General features: G+C 35.9%; 1 protein-coding gene across 1 annotated transcript in view; it reads right to left on the bottom strand.

Annotated features, from left to right (window-relative positions):
• Positions 1–26,395, bottom strand: part of PIAS2 (protein inhibitor of activated STAT 2) — a 104,313-nt gene that overhangs the window by 21,484 nt on the left and 56,434 nt on the right. Inside the window, 3 exon segments of the mRNA XM_051969658.1 lie at positions 9,315–9,465; positions 9,468–9,485; positions 10,640–10,773. Coding sequence (XP_051825618.1) covers positions 9,315–9,465; positions 9,468–9,485; positions 10,640–10,773 — 303 coding nt within the window.

Here is a 26,395-nt window from a genome sequence, read left to right as displayed (position 1 = left end):
GATCCCTTACCTCCAGGCACAGTAGGCTTGACCATTTCACCTCCTTTTTGTACGTACAAAACAGTGTCCATCCACACACTGATGTGAGAAACTGGGGAATGTGTAGATAATATCCCAGTCACTAATACAGGTAGACAATGTGTGACTTATCACCCAGAAGTAGTAGCATCAGGTTTACTCATACAGAATCCTAATAAGCAACCTGGTGATAGTCACCCGGATTCTGACTCCAGACCACAAAATCCAGGATTATACTGGACAGCAGCTGTAACAGCTGACCGACCTATGCTCACGATCTATATAAATGGTCTACCATTGGAAGGATTGGTAGACACAGGTGCAGATCGTACAGTCATTAGAGGTGCCAGCTGACCCAGTCATTGGCCAAAGATGAAAGCAGACACCTACATGTCTGGAGTAGAAGGATCAATAGCAGCTGAAGTTAGTGCTGCCCCTATGAGAGGGACTTTTGAAGGCAAAACAGGAGTTTTTACTCCTTTTATAGTTGAAAAACTCCCCATCAATCTGTGGGGAAGAGACGTTTTACAGCAATTAGGGTTAAAAAATGAGTACTTTGGTTTTTTAAGCAGGGCTGCTGTTGAAGGCCTGCCAACACTTTCACCTGTTCCTATCCAGTGGAAAATTGATACACCAGTGTGGATAGAACAGTGGCCCTTAGGTAGCAATAAAATTCAGGCCTTATTAGATATAGTACAAGAGCAGCTTGAACAAGGGCATTTACAACCTTCTCTAAGTCCTTGGAATTCCCCAGTGTTCGTTGCAAAAAAGAAATCTGGAAAATGGCGGATGCTCACTGATTTAAGAAAAGTGAATGAACAGATGGAAACTATGGGAACTCCTCAGCCTGGACTTCCATCTCCTACTCAATGGCCTAGAGAATGGCCTCTTTGAGTCATAGATATTAAGGATTGTTTCTGTTCTATCCCTCTGGATAAGGAGGATATGAAAAGATTTGCCTTTTCAGTGCCCAGCGTTAACTTAGCTGAGCCTTATAAAAGATATGAATGGACAATTTTGCCACAGGGAATGAAAAACAGCCCCACTATGTGTCAAATGTATGTTGCTGCTGCTCTTGCTCCAATAAGAAAAGTATTTCCAAAAGTTATGCTATTACATTATATGGATGATATATTGGGATGTGAACAGAGGAACAAATGCTAGAAGCATGTCTACAAAAGACAATAAAAACACTAAGATACTACAAATTATACATAGCTGAAGAGAAAATTCAAAGACATTCTCCTTTTCAATATTTAGGATATGAAGTATACCCTAAGGTGCTTACAGTACAAAAACTGTCCTTAAGAACAGAGAAGCTAAACACCTTAAATGATTTTCAGAAATTGATAGGAGATATCCAATGGATGCGACCAGTGTTAGGCTTGACTACCTATCAGTTACAACCATTATATGATATTTTAAGGGGAGACAGTGCTTTAAATTCACACCAGCTTACAAAAGAAGCTCAAGAGGCTTTGAGAGAAGTTGAACTGGCTTTATCCAATGTGGTTGAAAGAGTCACTCAAAAACCCTTGGAAATATCAGTTTTTGCCACACAAGAGGCACCCACAGCAGTCCTTCATCAAGGAGACAGTGTGATAGAGTGGGTGAACCTCCTGGCACAACCAGAACAAAGCCTTACTCCTTACCCAGTGCTGGTGGCTAGAATTTTGTTAAAGGCCATTAAGCGAGCAGTACAATTATCTGGGGCAAGACCTGGTAAGATATACACCTTTTACACCAATACAATAATGTGTGCTGTGAGACCATCCCAGAGTGGCAAATTTTATTAGCCATGGCTCCAAATTTTACACATGGGTCTCCATTAAAGATAACCAGACTTTTACATAATTGGCAATGTATTCTTGAAGAAAAAGTTTCTAAAGTTCCTCTTAAAGGACCAACTATCTTTACAGATGCGTCCAAACACAATATTTGTGCTGTATACTCTCATGACTTAACAATAAAGAGAGTAGTCAGAACTCCTTTTCAGTCCACTCAGCAGAACGAATTGTATGCAATCATGTTAGCTCTCACTTATTACCCAGGAGACATAAATATAATATCTGATTCAGTGCTGCTATTCAGTAGGTGTGGTACAAAGAATTGCCACAGCCCAAAGAAAATTTGCAGTTTCTAATATATATCAGCTCTTTAAGGAACTTCAGGAGCAAGTGAGAAAACATCCAGGTAAGATTTATATCTTGCATGTCCACTCACATAGTGGACTCCCAGGTCCTATTTTTGATGGGAATTCAAAGGCAGATAGCCTTTTAACTATGTTAGCCAGTACGCCTTTATTTCAGGAGGCCCAGGAATCCCATTCTAAATACCATCAGGCTGCTCGAGCTTTGAGTTTACAATTTGGGATTACAAAAGAGGAAGCTAGGAGCATAGTAAAATGCTGTACAGCTTGCCTTCCTTTCCACGCTCCTACACTGCCTCCAGGGAAGAACCCTCGTGGTTTGAGACCCAATGAAATCTGGCAAATGGATGTGACCCATTATAAATCTTTCGGTCATCTGTCTTTTATCCATGTTGTGGTAGACACCTTTTCAGGATTCACTTTTGCCATACCAGCAGCAAAAAAGACAGCCCGAGTGGTCCCTGAGTTCGTCACACAACCATTTGCATTTATGGGTGTGCCACAAGCAATAAAAACAGACAATGGTCCCGCATACACCTCCAAACATTTTGCACACTTTTGTGCACAGTATAAGATTTTACACACCACTGGCATACCCGTTAATCCAAGGACAGGCAATAGTAGGGAGGAGAAACAGAGACATTAAGATGCTGCTCTAAAAACAAAAGAAAGGGGGAGCCACAGGTAACCCTAGAGAACTACTAAATCTAGCACTTTATACTATTAACTTCTTGATTTTTGACAAAGATGCACTGGCTCCGGCAGACAGGTTTTATAACCCACCAGAAGGGCAGTGTCCAGTGCGAGCAGCTCCACTATCTTTAGATAATCGCCAGGTGACGTAGAGAGACCCAGAAAGTGGTGACTGGAAGGGACCAGAGAGGCTAACTGCTTGGGGGAGAGGGTTTGCTTGTATCTCTACAGGTGGAGAAGGAATCAGATGGGTGCCAACGAGCCGTATTAGACTTGTCCATCGCAGAGAGACGGAGCAGACCCCTGAAACGAAGGAGAAGATCCAAGAAACATCGGGTGGTTCTGTTGCTGATTGTGCTCACCACTGAAAGAGTATGGCAGTTATGGCGTTTGACTCATGTACATAGAAAATCATTGGACTTCAAAACCCTCAGAAATCATTGGATTCTCTGAGACATTAGATTGTTGTAGGACTTTAAATCCCTCAGGAATCACTGGATTCTTTGAGACATAAGACTTGAAAGCCCTCAGGAATCATTGGATTTTCTGAGAAATGATAAGACTGTTACAGGACTTCAAAAACTTGGGGGGGGATCATTGGATTCCCTGACATGTGAAGCAATGGACAATAGATTGGTTTTGGACTATCTCTTGGCTGCTGAAGAAGGTGTATGTGTGACTGCTGTTTACATACTCTCCTTCTAGGACTTCTGGCAATCTTTTACAACACCATGTTGATTTATATTGTTTGTTATAGCGTTACTTGGGTGAATAATTCATGTTTGTTACACCACATCAAGCCTGCATTGACTGTAGGGAGAGTCATCACTAATAGCCTCTGTGTTGTTGCTGTGTGCTTGTGTAATACTTCCCATGCTGATGGGTTTGTGCAGAATAAGACCCTTGAGCCCAGAAACCTGCTAGCAACCCCCACTTCCCTTTGATACTTTTCATCGCCCTTCCTGAGATGTCAGGGAGGGCGTGATTATCTCCTTTTCGGTGCTTTCACCTCCCTGAGAAGTCTGGGGGGTCGTGATCACCTCCTTTTCGGTGCTTTCACCTCCTTTCCTGAGAAGTCAGGGAGGGTGTGATCACCTCCCCTTGGGGGCTCTGACCTCCCCGAGGAGTCAGGGATGGCATGACCACCTGTGTTCTAAAATAAAAGAAAGTGGGAGATGTAATGGGCTGAGGTTTGAGTTGATGCACTGAGGTCCCAAGCACATGAGGCTAAATAGTAATTGGACCATACTCTATTAATATATAAGCTTGGAGAAAGAATGGCCCCCATCCACTCTTTGTGCAAGTCCTGATGTGTTGTATAGGAAATGACGATTTTGGTGGGTGGAGGCAGGAGAGTGGAAAAGGAAGGGAAAGGAGAGACTGCTAGCATTTTTGCAATTGCAATTGGGACGGCTTTTCAGCTCAGATCTCTCTCTCTCTGCTACCTGGCTTCCTGTCGCAGCTGCCCATATTGCTATCGCAATCTTTTTTTCACCTCTTCACTTCAATAAAGACTGAAGATTTTTCCCTTAACCTGAGTTCCTGACTCCGGCTGATTTTAAATACGCAGTCATTACAAAAACTATAGTTCAATAGTTTGTATGAGAGTGGAAAATATCAAAAATAAAGATGCCCACTGGAACTTTTCATAAAGGCCCTTTGAGAAAGTAGAAATAGAGGAGAGGGAGAATAAAGAAGAGGGGGAAAAAAGAGGGGAGGGAGACAGAGAAAGAAGAAGGGAACAAAGAGGAAGAGGTAAAGGGTTAAGGGTGAAGACGACTCCAAAACTAAAGCTAAGGATGAAGTTCAGGAGAACTAACTCTTCGCTGAATTCAAAGCATTCAAAGGCTTATTCACAGTACTCTCCTTCTGAATTTAGTCTTGGGGGTTTCAGAGAAAATCAAACAAACAAATTGCCACCTAAGCTGTACAGATCTTTCATTTAATTTCCAATTCTTGGCTTTTTCCACTCTCCTCCTTCAATATGTTGTCCTCAATTGAAATGTTCAGATATGTTCATTTTATTCTTTCTAAGCAACTCAGTTCTGTTCATTACCATTACTCTTAATTAGTCCTACTTCAAAATTTAAGCTGAAACCAAGGGTGGAAGTGGGGACTTGTTTTGGACCAGGACATAATGTTTTATAATTCCCTCAAAACTTTGAAGTTCTGGAATGTCTTTCCTCAAATCAGGTGCTTTTACCTGGCTAAGTAAGAAAAGCTCTAACTTTGAGCAAATCCATTCCTCCATGCAACCTGTGTTGCTAATGATGCTTTGGTTTACTCTTTAAAATAATTATTTTTCAATCCTATAGCTTCCCTGCTAAATTCCAACACAAATGAGAACTATAAAAACATTATCAGGGCTAAATCAAGAATAAAAGAGACAAAATAACCAATATAAGATGTTTAGTCTGTCTTTAGAGAAAAATTACTTCTCCCAATGCCAACAGCATCTTCCCAAATCTGATTCTATTTAAGCTTGTTATCTCTGCCTCACAAAACTTTTTGGAAGCTTTTGTGTCACTAGGATACATGTCCTCTGGAGGTTGTGTTATTGGATTTTTTTTTAAACACAGAATTTGCTTTTGATAATCAGTTTCACCTAAACGATCTTAAACAGTGGCCTTTATTCAATTACGCACATCAAATAAGTGGTTTTCTTAGCCAGCTCCATTTTCAAACTAGAATTTTTCCTAGCTGTAGTGTCCCTGCTAGAAAATAGGCCTCACATCCTTCAAGAGATAGCATACTTATTCACACAACTGTCACATGCCAATTTTTTCTACTTACAGCCTGAAAAAGATATTCTTACTGTTTCTGTTGAATTCTACCACAATATTTATTCCACTCAGGAAAGAAAGAAAGAAACTCTTTTCTCACCAATAGCAAAATTAAATTATTGAAACAACAATCATAGAGCGGGGTCACATTCAAGGCTGAGCCCACCTTTATACTTTGTCCTTAGAGAACACCAAGGAATCTGTGAGGCTTGATTAATTTATTTCTTGATTTCTTCAAGTAGGTTAAGAGATAGGTATACCATCCTAACTTTCAAGATGGAGACAAAAAAGTAAGCTTATCAAGAAGCTTGATTCCTAGTAAATGTCTTTGACATATTATGAAATGCATATAATCATTTAGCAAAGGTCACCATAGGTCAGAATAGATTTATCAAGTAAACTGAACTCAGAATTTTTGAGAGGATTACTATATATTTGAAAATATTGTAGACATCAGGGTAATGATGTACTCAGTGCATTATTGAGATTTCAATAAGGTATATAAGAATCTTTCATATCTTTAAGGAAAGATGGAGAGAAATATAAGTTCCCTGAAGACAAGGACCTTTTTTGTTCGTTTGGGTTTTTTTTTGTTTCTGTTCTCCAGAGCCTAACACAGTATTTTGCAGATACTTAAAAAGGTGCTTAAAAATTGAAAGAGGCCTCTAGAAGAATGTCAAAACTTTGCTTTGAGCAGGTTCATTGTTTTTATTAAAGACCTGAATGAAAGCCTACCAACCATAGGTGAAATAAAGCTGGGATGAAGAAATAACATGATAGATGACGGAACCAGAAACAAAAACAAAAAACTGACAGTATAGGGCAATGAGTCAAATTTAATATTAAACGTGATTCCATATCCATAAAATTAAGAAGTTGATTAGATAAATTCTAAGGTTCCTTCTTAATCTAACTCTGATTCCGGGTTCAAAAAAAAAAAAAAAAATGAACTCACAAAAAAGTTCAGATGGGAGAAATGTGACATTTATGAACATAAAACACTGAGTAAACTGATGTGGTCAACAAAATTGTCAATGAAACCTAAAGAGCTACAATAGGGAGGGAAGGTATTAAATCAGAGGACAACTGTAAGAATCCATATCAACCATAAAGGTTAAAACAAAAACATCTTTAATAGGCATAATAATGCATTTATTCATCCTATATAAGGCTTTTTTTTTCCAACCCAACTAACTACCTTCTCAAGAAAACAAAGACTATAAATTTACTATCTAATATGTAAAAAGTATTATCTTATTTGTCCTAAATTTACCTCTTTGAAATGTTAAGGGGATACTCATGATTTCTCATTTAAAGGATTTGATAAATCTATGTTCACCTACTACCCAAAGAATCTTTCTAATTCTTTGGCCCTAGTTTATTCATTCACTTGAAAAACTTACTGAATGCTACTATACTCCAGATTGGGGAGACCTACTCTTTATAGTTTGCTCATATATTTCAACCCCTACCTCTGTTCATTTTACTTGCCTTGTCTGGTCCTCCTGTAGCTTGATTGCTTTCCCTGAAAAGAACTGACCAGAGAACTACGTACTGCACAGGGATGTTATGGAGAAAGTGCTTTATTTATAAACCTCAAATAAATATGGGCTAATATGATTGTTATTCTGGAAATAATTGCACAATACCATATCTCTGAGACAAGGAATTCTGACATATGGCACTTTACTGGTCTTGTTGGTCATACAGGGACATCAGGTTGTGATTGTCAAAAAGAGAGACGTCTACAAAGAAATCTAAGCCCCTTTCCTGAATCATGATCAATACCTGCAGTTCTTCATTAGATATATGTAGTTTCATATATATTTTTTCAACTGCATTACTTTGCTGGTATTAAAATCTATGTCATTTTCTCTAAAAGATAATGAAATGCCACAAGAGGTTAAACAAATGTGGAAGATTTCATGCTGTATTTCTGCTTCCTGACCAATACTTATTCCTTGCTTACTTTTTTCCACTTCAAAGTGTAATCTATCCTATATATTTTATTCTAATTTTAAGACAGTGACACAACAATGACTATTGTCACAATTCCACAACTAATAAGCTTTTTTTAAACTTGCCTTTGGCAAGAAAATTTGTCAGAAACTTTTAAAAGATCTAAATATATTGCATTAAATTGTTCTTTCTTACTCATGATTAGATAGTTTAATAGGTAAGTCAGACATGATTTTTTCCAGATATAGAACAAGTTATCGTTCTCCAAACATGAAATTACACGACATTCTTAAGTAGTTGATAATTCTACCTATTATCAGATATTCCAACAATCTATATTCTAAACAAGAGACAACGTGCTTGGGGGGGGGGGGGGGGGGAGGAAGGAGTTAATGTATTTTTCAGCTCAAAGACAATAATTTCTTAATTTCTTTCTTCCCTATATTTCCATTCATCTATCCAAACTGCATCATTAATCTACCGCTTTTATATAAAACAAAACACAACAAAAATTTAAAAAAGGAAAAATCATGGCAAGAACTGTCAAAAACCGATTACTATATTCTTTTTCAATTTTTGCTCAAAATTCATGAAATATCTATCAATTGTCTTTCTCAAAAAAAATATTCATACAATTTTTTAAAAAGTCCTTTTTTTGGGGGGTCTTATGCTAGACTAACCAAATGTATAATCCTACTTATGTAATGTAAAGACTTTGACAATCAAACTTCCAGGTATTTTAATAGCATAGAAGGCAATTCAAAAATTCTGGCTGATTAAAAAAGCAAAATGCAAAAATGATCTCAAGAAATTAAAAAACCAAGATACCAACACAGACCAAGTTTTTAAAGTCTGTTTTCTAAAGTACTGTAAAGAATTCTGGGACTTAGTTTAATAAATAAAACAAATTTAATCACTGAAGAAAGTTTCTTGGTGAATATTGTCATAGAAAACTTAATTTGCAGAGGGCGAGTCAATGGTTTTTATCAGGTATGCAATAAAGGAAATTAATGTTATTTATATTCTTCTCTACTCTGTACTTCTTATTTTAGTGACTCAAGGTAGAATAGAGGGTATTTCTGAATTTTCAAAAGATATCTCAGTATAAAAAAGCAAGTTAAAAAAGCCTTTGAAAATAGGTCCAGAAGTATACTACATGCCTGTCATCCAAGAACCAAAATGGCAAAATTTATAAAAGGGCATTACCAGATGGGTTATACAATAGATAATATATTTTGGTGGCACAACAACTGATCAAGACCTTCTACTAAAGTATGGAGGCGTTATGATCAAAAACGGTGAAAAGAATCATAAAGGTCTCTTGATCAAGAAGCTTTCCTTATTTACCTTTGTGAGAAAATGGCTGTTTCAAAAAAGAAAAAAACTTTTTCAGTTGTCAAATTAGTTAAAGGAAAGAAGATGCAACGTATTACAGACTGGCATAAAAAAGTCCCCCCCACCAATCCCACTTCCCTTGACATGAGGTTCTCTTAGTGGGTTCACAACATCTTCTTCCTCAAGAATAACTTCGCAGCATGTGCAGCAAAACTGCTTTGAACACACTGCACCTAGACAAAGGCACATTAAAATATCCTTCAGGAAACAAAAGATACCAAAAATCAAATTATGAACTGTAGTCCACAGGGGTGCTTATAAAAGTCAAGTTCACTTGGAAGAGTTATGGAAAAGTAATAAACTTTAAATGAACAAACCCTTTGGTTGGGCTGTTTTGTGTCTCCGCCATAAATATGCATTTCCTTTTGGCTGGAGGCTCTTCTTCATCATCAGAAGAGCTCTCTACTGTTAAGTCAATAACATCTACTTTCTTTTTGCTTGTTTCACTGGCCACAGTCACTGAACAGGTTTACTGAGGACACTTGAACCTAGACAGAAAAAATAAAAAGAATTAAAGATTTTACTAGGGAAAAAAAAATGTCCGGATACTTAGATTAGTATGAGAACTGTGACAACTAGTCCATAATCTTAAATTTAATTATTTTATGAACCACATTATCTGCTGGCAAATGAACATTTGTCTAAAAGTACTAAATAAACAAGAATGGGAGATAAAACAAAATTTTATAAACACTACTAACAACAAACCTTCATATAAAAACAATTAACTGTCTCAAATATTAAAAAACAGAAGCTGTAAACTACTAAAATTATTTTGTACATTATACAAAGCCATGATGATCAGAGTAATTTGACTATTCAACGTAGTCCATTAATGAGGATTAAATGTAGTTGTAGAATCCCCTTATTTTTCTCTACTTTACTTAATATGATTCCTTATAACCAGGGTAATGAACATTACCCGATTATTATTCTCCATCAAAATTTTGTCAGAAAAATGGGAAAGAGAATTAATCAATTTTGCTACTTAGTAGAGATGAGATTCAAAAGTTATTAGTTAAATTGAAATTCTAAGAATATTGTTGGATTTTAATTATTCAAAACTATCCTTTTTTCTTCATTAATTCAAACACCAGAAATAAAGTATAACTTAAGACATCAAGATTCATAATTAAATGTAATCATAATGGGAAATTCTTTAAAAAAAAAAAAAAAAAACCTGGGTAAATTCTTTGGAAATACCATTAGGAAACTAAATTACAAAAATCCTTTAACTACTTAGAAAAAAATTTTTTTTTAATTTCATTCAGAAAAGACACTATTCCTTAGGGCTAATCTTAAAGTTAAGTTGAATATTTCCTTTGAGAGTCTAAAGTAAAATAAAGATATGTTTTTATTTACTTTTTTTCATTCTATAACAAGCAAAAAGAACTAAAATGATTTTGAAGAATCTAGGTTAGGGGATTCTTAAAATCCATGTCAGCTCTAAACTCATGTATCTATGCTTCTTTAAATGTGAAGCAAATGTATTAATTTGCATTACAGCTTATAATACACACATAAGCAAAAATAATTTCAATTTATGACTGGATAAAACCCAAGTAACCACACAGATCTTACAGCCAAAAATAAAATTAAAGGGCAAGTCCCTAACTTTTTAAATTAGGTATTCTGTACATACTTTCTATTTTTGTACATTGTGGACTTGAAACTTTAAGTGCTTCTTTCTTCGGTCTCATAGGGCACCAAGAACCATCTTCCTGGAATTTAATCTCATCCACATCAGAACACTCATTGAGAATTTCCATGAAGAGTCTTTAAGCCCAAAACAAACAACAAAAAAACAAAAACCATTTAGGCATAATTCAAATTTTTGTTTACATGTGAGATAATAAAATGATAAAAAGTCAGGTTGCTGACGAGAACTAAGATGATAATAAGTGGCATTTTCTAGGACCTTTATTTTCAAAGTACTTTTTTGCTGTTTTCTTAAATTTAAATAGGTAGCAAAGAAAGATAAATCAAATTATTCAGATATATAGAAAAAGCAAGAAAACAATATTTTGGTATTTCTAGGTTTACAACAAAATTCCCTGAAATATATTCTGCTTTATCAAATCAACAAAAACTGGAAAAACAAAATAATAACTATTCTTTCTTAAAGAAAGCTAATTTATAATGAATTTACTGGTCATCTCTGCTTAGGGGCCATGATAATGCTAATCGTCCCTGTACTGTTCTAATTTTAACATATATGCTATCTAAGAAAGTTCAATTGTTACTTTTCTAACTGTCATTTACTAATATGACTTCTCAAAGCAACTTCTTTTCAAATCTTCTTGAACATAAATTAGTATAGTATCACAACAAGGATGGAGTACTCAATACGAAAGTGAGATAAATATCCAACATTATTTTAACAAATAACACTACCAATAAAAATTATATATATACACATACACACACAAAAAAATCAAAACAATTTATTTCAGGAAATAAATGTTAAAAAAAATCTTTGTTATTTCTTAACCATATCTTTCTTTTTTCTTCTTTTTTTTAATAATAACCTTTTATTGACAGAACCCATGCCAGGGTAATTTTTTTACAACATTATTCCTTGCACTCACTTCTGTTCCTGTTTTCCTCCTCCCTCTCTCCACCCCCTCCCCTAGATGGCAAGCAGTCCTATGTATGCTAAATATATTGCAGTATATCCTAGATACAATATATGTTTGCAGAACTGAACAGTTCTCTTGTTGCACAGGGAGAATTGGATTCAGAAGGTAAAAATAACCTGGGAAGAAAAACAAAAATGCAAATAGTTTACATTCATTTCCCAGTGTTCTTTCTTTGGGTGTAGCTGCTTCTGCCCATCATTTATCAATTGAAACCTTAACCATATCTTCCAAAAGAACAGTCTTTACCACAAAATCTAGGCCCTCAAGATAATTTTATTAATATTCAAATGATAGGATTTGAGTTCATAGCAGAGAGAAAAGTACAAATTACCAAATAAAAAAAATTACTACAGCATCTTCAAATTTAATAAGACTTTTTGATATCTGTGTTTCCCTCCAATATGCAAAAGAATACAACAATGACTAGCAGAATGATAAGATGGCAAGAACATTGGATTTGAAATCCTAGAATGGGAATCTGACTCCTGACTCTGTCACTTACTTCTTAGTTCCTTATCTTATAAAATAACCACTTTTAGATGACCACTAAAATTCCTTACAGCTTTGAATGATTGATTCAATCTGAGACAAAGCAAAAAAGTGTCAAATATATTGTAAAATAAACATTCTCCTTTCCCCCAGCTTCAAATTAAGGAATTTTAAAATTACTATCTGTGGGGACTTCCGGTTAAGATGGCGGAGAGGAGGCTCACAGTTGCATAAGCTCCGCGCTTTCTCTCACTATCCACTTCATTACAAGCCTCTGAATCAATGCTTGACTGAAAAAAAACCCACATATAGTTACCAAGAGAAGCCATCCTTGAGATCCGCCAAGAAAGGTCTGTCTTTACTGGAGGGCTGGGGCGGTTTTAGATCGGGCGCAGGCTGAGGGCAGCGGCAGTGAGAGCACGGGAGCAGAGCTGAGAGGGGGTGGGGAGTGATCGTAGCCGTCTCTGCGGGGAGAGCTTCGCTACAGGTTTGGAACCTGCAGCAAGTCAACAGCCCAGCAGAGAAGCTAAAAACACCGGGGCTGAAGAATACAACCGCAAACAGCTGGACTCTCTCAGGACCTGGCCGCCCCCCCCTTCCCCCCCTCAGTGACTCAGCACGCTTTGGGATCTCAGAGCGCAGGCGCAGCACAGTCCTGCTAGTGCCTCACTGCTGCCACCTGCAGTCTGTAGAGGAAGCTCGATAACACACCCAGCCCCCCCCCAAAGAAAGACTCCAGTTTTTTCTGTTTTTCTTTGGTAGTTTATCTCTGATTAATAGACAGAATGAGCAAGAAGCTGAAGAGGACTTTAACCCTTGACAGCTTCTATACAGATAGAGAGCAGACTCTAAATCCTGAGGAGACTAAAAACAGGCAGTCCCCAGGTGATTCCCCAAAGGAGGAAATCATCTGTTCCTCAGCACAGATGAACCTCATAGAAGTGATTAAAAAGGCTCTCACAAGGGAGCTAGAAGAAAAATGGGAAAAGAGCCTGGAGAAGTCAGTTAAAGAGAGAGTGGATAAAGAAGTAAAATCCTTGAAAAATAGGATTAGTGAACTGGAAACAGAAAACAGCTCTCTAAAAAACAAAATTGGCGAAATGGAAAAAAATTCCACAGAACAAAAGAACTCAATTGGACAATTAGAGAAAGATTTTAAAAAAGTGAGTGAAGAGAATACTTCACTGAAAATCAGAATTGAACAAGTGGAATTGAATGACTCGAGGAGACAAGAAGAATCAGTCAAGCAAATCCAAAAAAATCAAACAATGGAGAAAAATGTGAAATACCTTCTGGGGAAGACAACAGACCTGGAAAACAGATCCAGGAGAGACAATCTGAGAATCATTGGACTCCCAGAAAAACATGATGAAAAAAAGAGCCTGGACACTGTCTTCCAGGAAATCATCAAAGAGAACTGCCCAGAAGTCATAGGAACAGAGGAAAAAATAAACATTGAAAGGATTCATCGATCACCCACTGAAAGGGATCCTAAAATCAAAACACCAAGGAATATAGTGGCCAAATGCCAGAACCCTCAGGTGAAAGAAAAAATATTGCAAGCGGCTAGAAAAACCCAATTCAAGTATCAAGGAGCCACAATAAGGATCACCCAGGATCTGGCAGCATCCACATTAAAAGATCGAAGGGCCTGGAATATGATATTCCGAAAGGCTAAGGAACTTGGTATGCAACCAAAAATAACTTACCCAGCAAGAATGAGCATCTTTTTCCAGGGAAGAAGATGGACATTCAACGAAGTAAGCGAATTTCATCTATTTCTGATGAAAAAACCAGAACTTAACAAAAAGTTTGATCTACAAATATAGAACTCAAGAGAAATCTAAAAAGGTAAAGATTAATCTTGGGAACTATATTTTGACTATATAGATGTATAAAGAATACATGTATACCTTGTTCTAGAAATTGATGTGGAAAGGACATTGTACCAGAAAAAGGGTAAAGTGGGGGTAGTACATCTCATGAAGAGGCATAGGAAACCTATTATATCTGAGAGAAAGAATGGAGGGGGATGAATATAGTGGGTATCTTACTGCCTTCAGAATTGGCTTTAAGTGAAAAATCTTAAGACATATTCAATCTATGGTGAAACTTCTCCCATCTCATTGAAAAGTGAGAAGGGAAAAGTGGAAAGGGAAGGAATAAGCTAAGCGGAAGGGAATACGGGAACTGGGAGGGAAAGGGGTAAGATAGGGGGAGGAACTCTAAGGCGGGGGGAGGGACACTAAAAAGGGAGGGCTGTGAGAAGCAAGGGGTGCTCACAAGCTTATTACTTGGAAGGGGGGGAAAGGGGAAAGAAGGGAGGAAAGCATAAACCGGGGTTAACAAGATGGCAAGTAATACAGAATTGGTCATTCTAACCATAAACGTGAACGGGGTAAACTCCCCCATAAAGAGGAAGCGGTTAGCAGAATGGATTAAAAGCCAGAATCCTACAATATGTTGTTTACAGGAAACACACCTGAAGCGGGGAGATACATGCAGGTTAAAGGTAAAAGGTTGGAGCAAAATCTACTATGCTTCAGGTGAAGTCAAAAAAGCAGGGGTAGCCATCCTGATCTCAGATCAAGCTAAAGCAAAAATTGACCTAATTAAAAGAGATAAGGAAGGACACTATATCTTGCTAAAGGGTAGCATGGATAATGAAGCACTATCTATATTAAACATATATGCACCAAGTGGGGTAGCATCTAAATTCTTAAAAGAGAAACTAAGAGAGCTGCAAGAAGAAATAGACAGTAAAACTATAATAGTGGGAGATCTTAACCTTGCACTCTCAGAATTAGATAAATCAAACCAGAAAATAAATAAGAAAGAAGTCAAAGAGGTAAACAGAATACTAGAAAAGCTAGATATGATAGATCTCTGGAGAAAATGTAATGGAGACAGAAGGGAATACACTTTCTTTTCAGCAGTTCATGGAACCTATACAAAAATTGACCATATATTAGGACATAAAAACCTCAAACTCAAATGTAGTAAGGCAGAAATAGTAAATGCATCCTTTTCAGACCACGATGCAATGAAAATTACATTCAACAAAAAAGCAGGGGGAAGTAGACCAAAAAATAATTGGAAACTAAATAATCTCATACTAAAGAATGATTGGGTAAAACAGCAAATCATAGACATAATTAATAACTTCACCCAAGAAAACGATAATAATGAGACATCATACCAAAATGTATGGGATGCAGCCAAAGCGGTAATAAGGGGAAATTTCATATCTCTAGAGGCCTATTTGTATAAAATAGAGAAAGAGAAGGTCAATGAATTGGGTTTGCAATTAAAAATGCTAGAAAAGGAACAAATTAAAAACCCCCAGTCAAACACTAAACTTGAAATTCTAAAAGTAAAAGGTGAGATCAATAAAATTGAAAGTAAAAAAACTATTGAATTGATTAATAAAACTAAGAGTTGGTTCTATGAAAAAACCAACAAAATAGACAAACCCTTAGTAAATCTGATTAAAAAAAGGAAAGAGGAAAATCAAATTGTTAGTCTTAAAAATGAAAAGGGAGAACTCACCACTAACGAAGAGGAAATTAGAGCAATAATTAGGAGTTACTTTGCCCAACTTTATGCCAATAAATTCGACAACTTAAATGAAATAGAAAAATACCTCCAAAAATACAGCTTGCCCAAACTAACAGAGGAAGAAGTAAATATCCTAAACAGTCCCATCTCAGAAAAAGAAATAGAACAAACTATCAATCAACTCCCTAAGAAAAAATCCCCAGGACCAGATGGATTTACATGTGAATTCTACCAAACATTTAAAGAACAATTAACTCCAATGTTATATAAACTATTTGAAAAAATAGGGATTGAAGGAGTCCTACCAAACTCCTTTTATGACACAGATATGGTACTGATACCTAAACCAGGTAGGCTGAAAACAGAGAAAGAAAATTATAGACCAATCTCCCTAATGAATATTGATGCTAAAATCTTAAATAAAATATTAGCAAAAAGATTACAGAAAATTGTCACCAGGATAATACACTATGACCAAGTAGGATTTATACCAGGAATGCAGGGCTGGTTCAATATTAGGAAAACTATTAACATAATTGACTATATCAATAACCAAACAAACAAAAACCACATGATCATCTCAATAGATGCAGAAAAAGCATTTGATAAAATCCAACATCCATTCCTAATAAAAACACTTGAGAGCATAGGAATAAATGGACTTTTCCTTAAAATAGTCAGGAGCATATATTTAAAACCATCAGTAAGCATCATATGCAATGGGGAAAAACTGGAACCTTTCCCAGTAAGATCTGGAGTGAAGCAAGGTTGCCCACTATCACCATTATTATTTAATATCGTATTAGAAACACTAGCCTCGGCAATAAGAGTCGAGAAAGATATAAAAGGAATTAGAGTAGGCAATGAGGAAACCAAACTATCACTCTTTGCAGATGATATGATGGTATACCTAGAGAACCCAGAGATTCTACCAAAAAGCTATTGGAAATAATTCATAATTTTAGCAAAGTAGCTGGCTACAAAATAAATCCCCATAAATCCTCAGCATTTTTATACATCACCAACAAAACCCAACAGCAAGAGATACAAAGAGAAATTCCATTCAGAATAACTGTTGATACCATAAAATATTTGGGAATCTATCTACCAAAGGAAAGTCAGGAATTATATGAGCAAAATTATAAAAAAGTCTCCACACAAATAAAGTCAGACTTAAATAATTGGAAAAATATTAAGTGCTCTTGGATCGGCCGAGCGAACATAATAAAGATGACAATACTCCCTAAACTAATCTATTTATTTAGTGCTATACCAATCAGACTTCCAAGAAAATATTTTATTGATCTAGAAAAAATAACAACAAAATTCATATGGAACAATAAAAAGTCGAGAATCTCAAGGGAATTAATGAAAAAAAAATCAAATGAAGGTGGCCTAGCTGTACCTGATCTAAAATTATATTATAAAGCAGCAGTCACCAAAACCATTTGGTATTGGCTAAGAAATAGATTAGTGGATCAGTGGAAAAGGCTAGGCTCACAAGACAGAATAGTCAACTATAGCAATCTAGTGTTTGACAAACCCAAAGCCCCTAACTTCTGGGAAAAGAATTCAATATTTGATAAAAACTGCTGGGATAATTGGAAATTAGTATGGCAGAAATTAGGCATGGACCCACACTTAACACCATATACCAAGATAAGATCAAAATGGGTCTATGACCTAGGCATAAAGAACGAGACTATAAATAAATTAGAGGAACATAGAATAGTTTATCTCTCAGACTTGTGGAGGAGAAAGAAATTTGTGACCAAAGATGAACTAGAGACCATTACTGATCACAGAATAGAAAATTTCGATTACATCAAATTAAAAAGCCTTTGTACAAATAAAACTAATGCAAACAAGATTAGAAGGGAAGCAACAAACTGGGAAAACATTTTCACAGTTAAAGGTTCTGATAAAGGCCTCATTTCCAAAATATATAGAGAACTGACTCAAATTTATAAGAAATCAAGCCATTCTCCAATTGATAAATGGTCAAAGGATATGAACAGACAATTTTCAGAGGATGAGATTGAAACTATTACCACTCATATGAAAGAGTGTTCCAAATCATTATTGATCAGAGAAATGCAAATTAAGACAACTCTGAGATACCACTACACACCTGTCAGATTGGCTAAGATGACAGGAAAAAATAATGATGAATGTTGGAGGGGATGCGGGAAAACTGGGACACTAATGCATTGTTGGTGGAGTTGTGAACGAATCCAACCATTCTGGAGAGCAATCTGGAATTATGCCCAAAAAATTATCAAAATGTGCATATCCTTTGATCCAGCAGTGTTTCTATTGGGCTTATATCCCAAAGAAATACTAAAGAAGGGAAAGGGACCTGTATGTGCCAAAATGTTTGTAGCAGCCCTGTTTGTAGTGGCTAGAAACTGGAAAATGAATGGATGCCCATCAATTGGAGAATGGCTGGGTAAATTGTGGTATATGAATGTTATGGAATATTATTGTTCTGTAAGAAATGACCAGCAGGATGAATACAGAGAGGCTTGGAGAGACCTACATGAACTGATGCTAAGTGAAATGAGCAGAACCAGGAGATCATTATACACTTCGACAACGATATTGTATGAGGACATATTTTGATGGAAGTGGATTTCTTTGACAAAGAGACCTGAGTTTCAATTGATAAATGATGGACAAAAGCAGCTACACCCAAAGAAAGAACACTGGGAAACGAATGTGAACTATCTGCATTTTTGTTTCTCTTCCCGGATTATTTATACCTTCTGAATCCAATTCTCCCTACGCAACAAGAGAACTGTTCGGTTCTGCAAACATATATTGTATCTAGGATATACTGCAACATATCCAACATATAAAGGACTGCTTGCCATCTAGGGGAGGGGGTGGAGGGAGGGAGGGGAAAAAAAAATCGGAACAGAAATGAATGTAAATATAATGTAATTATTAAATAAAAAAATTTATTAAAAAAAAAAAAAAAAAAAAAACTTGGCTTTTTTCTATATCAAATAAAATTTTATTTGTGGCCAACAAACAACAAAAAAAAAAAAAAAAATTACTATCTGTCTGATAACAAACATTATGGGTTCACTGAAGTTTTTATTCACTTTGCCTGCATGGTTTTTGCTTCATGGAATTTATGGTTAAAACATTTCAAACTGCTTCATATTCTATAAATTTGCAAAGTCACTAGTGATTAGGAACTGTACCTCTAGCTATTTACTCCCAATGTAAAGTGCTCAAAAGAGCTAACTATCTCAGTTGCACATAAATCAGCTCCATAAGAACATGGACCTGTTGGAATCCTTACAAAATATTAAGTCATTAGAATTGATAGAGACAATAATTATCTAATTTAGCATGGTTCAGTATGATTGATCTGATCCTACAGGGAGATGTTATGAGCCAGAACTTAAACAAGGTGATAACTCAATAGAAGCAATGCTTGTGTGCTTGGGTTTGCACCTTTGAGAGTTCACACATTACCTCACACACATTAGTTCACAAGTTTGGAAGATTCACAACTGTTCACAGTATGAGAGATACACAAAGTTAGCTTTGTAACTTTGTGAATTCACACCTCCCATAATCCCACTCTCGGAGGAGGAGTCAACCTTTGAGAAAGCATAAAAAGGAGCTGAGTCAGTGAATTCAGTCAGTTCAAAAGATTGACAGCAGTCAGGGAGAACGAAGGATTCAGAAGAGGAGAAGAACCAAGATTCAGAGGAAGCTAGAGGCAACAAAAGACAAGCTATAAGAACTCTTGGAATCAAGGAGGGAGAGAGGCTTCTAAGAAAGCTAGCCAGGCCCAAGGAAAGAAGATAAGACTGGGAAGGAGAAAATAAACGTTTGGATTTTATCAGCTGGCTGTATTTGGGGTGATTATTACTTGGAACTGAAACTAAGGCTGCCTCCAGAAAACCTCCCCAAGAAACCTGCTCCCAGAGAACCATTATATTTTAAAGAAGAGAACACCACATGGACCAAGTCAATTTTTTTTGTCTTTCCCCAACACCAAACAGTGGTTAGCTTACAGCAGACATTTAGAAATGTTTGATGATATATAAGTGAAAATACAAAATACAATGGATGACTGACTAGGAGGAATACACTAAGAAAAGACCATAGTGCTCTTTATGTATTCAATATGTCATCACTACAATATCATTACAAAAAATGTTACAAAATGACTTTGCTATATAAACAGGAACACTACAATAGTAACAATTGTTTTACTTGTCTTTAGACTTAAAACAATTAATCTAAATTTGGTCCCCCTTGAGAGGTAAGTGAAGAAACTTAAAAGTGGCCCAAGATTTAAAATAAAACAAAAATCCCAAAAGACATAGAAAAATCAGCATTCAGTAAGAACTAGGGGTTTAGGGGTAAAGAGCCACAACATTCTCAGTAGCTTTTGAAATCCATTAAGAAAAAATTCATTTGTCTTACGTAGTTTATACAGAATAAATTAGGAGTCTGTTCATGTTTAGGATTTTATTACTGAGCACTGAAATAATAATGGCTTTATTACATTGGAAATTTGAAGCACTTGCTTATGCAAAAAAAATGAAAATTAATTCATGGAGATAACTACAAAATGGGCAAAAGGATTCATGAATCCAGTTAAGGCACAATCTTTATTATGGAACCCACCTTATACTCTGTACTCATCATCATTAATGTGTTTATCCTTTAGAATATAATATAAGCTCCTTGAAATATGGAGCTTTATTTTTTTTTGTTTGTATTTGTATTTGACGCACTTAGGACAGCACTGGACACATATGCAATTAACAAATGCTTGTTGCCTATCTGTTATGAAAGAATCATCAAAGAGAAACAATAGTTAGAAAGGTGTATTTAGAATTTTTATGTTAACAAGGCCTATCAACAATCTATATGTATGTGTTGGGAAGGAAATCAGGTAATTACTGATTTTTCACACCATCTCTTGAATATGGAAAAGAACAAAATAACCAATTACTAGAACCGGAGGGATGTTAAGAAGCGGTGAATGAGTTAGGATTTTTTAAAAATCAGTTTCCTGATAACATTCCCTAGTTGCTGCTTACATTTCTTTCTTTCTTTTTTTTTTCTTTCTTTTTTTTTTTTTTTGCTGCTTACATTTCAAAAATTTATGTAATGGCCAGACACTTTTTAATTATTCATTATACCTGAAAACAGGTGAGTGGGAGAAGAACAACAGAAATTTGATGGCCTATAATACAAAACTCCAAAGTTTAGCTATCAAGGCTTTCTTTTCTTTTTTATTTTTCTCTCTATTTTCAAAAGAAAAGCGCATTTAGCGAACAGCCAAAGATTTCAGAGAAGTTGCAATGTCTCCATTAAGAGTGTGGGAACTTTTAGAGATGTAGAGCTATAATGCAAAGAAAGAGGAGGAAGGAGTAAGAGAAGGAAGAAAGGAAAAAAAAAGGAAAAAAAAAGGAAGAGGAAAAAAGGAGGAGGAAGAAGAAAAGAAAAAGAAGAAGGAAGAAGAGGGAGAAAAAGTCTGTTTTTTCTGTTTTCAGGATGAACGAGTATGTGGTATGTTGACTGTGCAAACTTATCATTCCTACAGAAATACCTGAAGAACAACTTCTTGCTATGAAGTATGTCAAAGAAAACCTGCAGCTCTCCAGAAAGAGGGGAGGGCAACAGAAAAAATCCAGAATGAAAAAAGAAAAAAACTATGGAAAGAGAGGGAGTAAAATAAAATGATCAATACAGAAGAGGTAATGAAAGACTACTCAAGTGTGTGTGTTTATGACTTTTTCCTCAAGAGGGTCTTTTTAAATTATAAATGAATGCTCACTGAAGCAGAGAGGGGTATATAACAACTATTTTAAAATGAAAAAGCAGAACTGACTAGAAAAATACCCCCAAACTAAGGAACCCAACCTTCAAGATGTATGGCGCTCTCTTCAAACAAGAGAAAAAAGGCTGAAAAAGTTTTAGCCAATAGTAAGATCAAATTAGGTGTATGAATGGGAGACATACTGCCAAAAGGTTTAACTTAAATACCCAGTATTAGTTACTCCCCATTCCAAGACAGCACATCCAAAATTAAACTACATGTAAAAAATACACTTAGCTCTGGTATCATTCTTAACCTAAACAGTAAGTGCCTTGTGAAAGACCTGGTGTCTAGGTATGAAATAATGATGGAGGCATTTTTATCTATTGTTTAGTGCAACACTAATGTAGCATGTTCTATGGTAAGGAAATCCCCAAAACTATTCCCAAAGAAGGACCCAGCTGGAGTTCCCATAACCCCAAGTTCCAATATCACTGAAGGGACCAATCATAAAGAGGATTCTCCCAACTAATTGCTTGGTGGTAACAAAAAGAATTTTGGTTTTCTCTACTAACTGCAGTAAGAGGGGAAAGAAATCCTGAGGATGCCGATGACAAAAAGGAGCAGGAGGAAACCACTTCAAATGGCTTTCCTTCTTCAGAGGGATTTGAATGCACAGACCTTAGGAAGGTTAGGAATTCTCAAGCATGTCTCATATCAAGCTGTTTTTTATTCCTTTGTAGTACACCACTTACTAAAAGAATAGTTCCCTTTGCTTACATAAATGACAATCTACTACTAAATACTAACTGATTACACATGAAGGAGCCTAATGATCAGAAAAAGATAAAGTACAATTGTTTTCTCAGAGTCTAATAAAACAAGGCAAAATGGGTACTGCCTCCATGAGTATGTCTGCCTCATTCCCACAGGACAATTTTTTTTTTTAATCAGTTGGAGAAAGTCATTATTAATCAGAGAAATGCAAATTAAGACAACTCTGAGATACCACTATACACTGGTCAGATTAGCTAGAAAGATAATGCGGAATGTTGGAGGGGATGTGGGAAAACAGGGACACTAATAACTGTTGGTGGAACTGTGAATACATCCAGCCATTCTGGAGAGCAATTTGGAACTATGCTCAAAAAGTTATCAAACTGTGCATACCCTTTGATTCAGCAGTGTCACTACTGGGCTTATATCCCAGAGATACTAAAGAAGGGAAAGGGACCTGTATGTGCCAAAATGTTTGTGGCAGCCCTGTTTGTAGTGGCTAAAAACTGGAAATTGAATGGATGCCTATCAATTGGAGAATGGCTGGGTAAATTGTGGTATATGAATGTTATGGAATATTATTGTTCTGTAAGGAATGACCAGCAGGATGAATACAAAGAGGCTTGGAAAGACTTACATGAACTGATGCTAAGTGAAATGAGCAGAACCAGGATATTATTATACACTTCAACAATGATACTGTATGAGGATGTATTCTGATGGACGTGGATTTCTTTGACAAAGAGACCTAACTCAGTTTCAATTGATCAAGGATGGACAGAAGCAGCTACACTGGGAAATGAATGTAAACTGTTTGCATTTTTGTTTTTCTTCCTGGGTTACTTTTACCTTCTGAATCCAATTCTCCCTGTGCAACAAGAGAACTGTTCGGTTCTGCACACATATATTGTATCTAGGATATACTGTGACAGATTTAACATGTATAGGACTGGAATGCTTGCCATCTACGAGAGAGGGTGGAGGGAGGGAGGGGAAAAGTCAGAACAGAAGTGAGTGTGAGGGATAATGTTATAAAAAATTACCCATGCATGGATTCTCTATCAATAAAAAGTTATAATTATGGAGAAAAAAATCACTTGGAGAAAAGATCTAGAATATTTAGGGAAATAATGAAAACAACAAGAATGAAGAAGAAAACTCTTCAAACTGTATGATAAAATAGCAGTCATCAAAAACATTTGAAGTAGAACAATGAAACAACAGATGAGGAGTTTCAGAAAAATTAGGATTCAACAACCTACGGTCTAATAACACTGAAAGCACTATTTAAGAAAGAACTCTCAATTGATAAGAACCACTGGGAAAACTGGAAAACACTGGGGCAGAAATTAGGTTCAGACCAACGTCTTATACTTCCACAATAAAACTAAAAAGGATATGTGACCTGAAAATTATGAAATGTTAAAAAATTTGTGAAAAGCAGATCTTATGCCTTTCTCAGCTAAGGCTAGGCATTCTTTTGTTTGTTTGTTTTGTTTCTTTTCCTGAGGCAATTGGGGTTAAGATTTGCCCAGAGTCACACAGCTAGGAAGTGTTAAGTGTTGAAGACCACATTTGAACTCAGGTCCTCCTGACTTCAGAGCTGGTGCTCTATCCACTGCACCACCTAGCTGCCCCTGGCTAGGCAGTCTTAATCAAAAAAGGGATTAACAGCAAATGTAAGAGAAAAAAAAAAAGATAATATACAAAACAAAATTAATGCATCTAAGATAAAGAAAATAGTTGAAAGGGGGAATTGTTTGTTATCAAATTTCTCAAAAAGTCTGATATTCAAGATTTTATATACAACCTCCACACATATCTTCAGACATTTTTAGGTTAATAATTGGGTTTTGGTAATTATTTTTTTCTTTTCCCCTTTTTTCCCCTTAAATAATACTCTTTGTGACATGGAATGGCTCTCTGGAGGGAGAATAGTAGAGGATACAGGAAGGAAATTTAAGTAATGTAAAAACAAAATATATTAATATTTCTTTTTTAAAAAGAGGTCATTGATAATTTTACAGAATACCTTTGGTTGAGTGATTAGATTGGAAGCCAGATTACAAAGAGTTTAACACTTGGCTTAGTCTCTCTCCATTCCAACCCCTAGCTTCATCCTTGAGTGACTTGTTTTCATCACTGAGTAACTTCAACAAAGTGTTGATGTATATTTGATCTTCATGTTCTCCTAGAGTTCCTCAATCTTCCCCCAACTAAATGGTATACTTCATTCAGCCTCACATGCACATGTGGTTAATCACTCTTTTCATTAGCACATGTTCCACTAACAAAAGAATCCTGAAATTCCTTCCTTCAATTGTTATCATTCCACCTGTCTTATACTTCACTTTTCCTAAATCCCTTCTTCATCATACATGTTACCTTCCTTGTCATCAGCCTCAGTAGACAGAACACCAACTTCTGTCTGAATTTACTTTCCTCCTTTAGTTGTGGGACAGTTCTCTTTTAATGTCCTGACCCAGTTTCCCTAATTGTCCTATTCAGTTACTTTGCCTCTTAATGTTTGATGAGATAAAGGTCTTATATCTTAGACCTTAGGCTATACTTATTCCCTCTTAATGTTTTAATTCGATAAAAGTCTTTATCCATTTTAGACATCATTAGCATATCAGGAGCCTCTCCAGTACCTCCCCTCCATTATGTGATCCTAGGTGCCTGCCTCCATTATGTCATCCTCATCCTAGGTTCCTCCCCTCATTAAGGTCATCCCCATCCAGGTACCTTCCCCATTATATCATTGTTCTTGTTACCCTATAAAAGAATCTTGTATCTGACATTCTTTGAGATGATAGTCTCATTCAGCCCTGGGACCAAACATGGATTCATTTGGTCACAGTAAATCTCTCCATTTAATAAATTATTAAATACTCTCTAATCTCTATCTTGCTCCCGGGATTACACTTTCTCTATCTTGACAATATAATTGACTAGTTCAATTTTACATTGTTCTATGTTTTCAAATCCCTTGTTCATTTGTCAACAAATTGAATGAAGAATTATTTCTCCATCTAGAGAAATAATATAAGAACTCTAACATGAGAAAAATATAGACACATTGATTCACATTAAACATTCCTATGTAATTCACTGATTCCCATTGCTACAGTATAGGTTAATTTTTCCTGGGACGAACAAAAATTGATAAAATACAAAATAAGTTTATACAATCAAAATGTATAGACAGGATGAACACAGCTGGTTAACAAATCCCAGAATATACACTGTACTTCTTATAGCCTGAAAAAGGTAGGTTTTTTAAAAGAAAGTTCACGATAAATTTATTTAAGTCACTACCCCCAAAAATGTACAAGCTGAAATATAAACAGGCTGAAAAATAAAAACAGGTTTAAAATTAGGCTTAAATAAATGAATGTATGACAAGTTGCTAAGGAAAACTAAGATGTTCTTGGATACATTTCTATTCCTTCAAGAAAAGTGTTAAGAGACGGTGCCTTCTCATATAAAGTGTCATAAAACTTGACACTAAGCTTAATACTGGGTTATATAGGCTCTGAGTCTTAACTAGTTAGCATTTCTTTTATTTGACTCTTAAAGTTACAATCATTCTCAATTCCTCAAAGTCATTTGAGAACTTCTTTACTTAAGAGAGCTCAGGAGTTCTATATGCCTTCATTAACCCTTTGGGTTTCTCTGAACAAGGAAACAGAAAAGACTGTCTTTCCTTTTACCATATATTGGGAAATAAGACTTTTCTAAGTTCAGAGAAAGGAAGTTGTGAACCTTACTTATAACAAATCTTTTAAAAGAAATAAAGCTTATTTCAAATAAAAAATACAAAAACAAAAACAAACAACACCAAGGAACAATTTAGAATTATGCTCAAAAGGCTATAAAACAGTATATACTCTGATCCAGCAGTGGTTTATATCCCAAAGAGATCATTTTTAAAAAGAAGGAAAAGGACCTACATGTGTAAAAATATTTGTAGCGGCCCTTTTTGTAGTGGTAAGGAACTGGAAGTGAGAAGATGCCCATCAGTTGGGGAATGGCTGGACAACTTATGGTACATGAATGTAATGGAATATTATTGTTCTACAAGAAATGTTGAGCAGGCTGATTTCAGAAAAGTCTGGAACTTAGATAAAGTGATGCTGAG

The sequence above is a fragment of the Antechinus flavipes genome, chromosome 1 (assembly GCF_016432865.1).
Source record: "Antechinus flavipes isolate AdamAnt ecotype Samford, QLD, Australia chromosome 1, AdamAnt_v2, whole genome shotgun sequence".
NCBI classification, from domain to species: domain Eukaryota; kingdom Metazoa; phylum Chordata; class Mammalia; order Dasyuromorphia; family Dasyuridae; genus Antechinus; species Antechinus flavipes.
The sequence above is the reverse complement of the archived record's forward strand: the minus strand, read 5'-3'. Positions and strand labels throughout refer to the sequence as shown.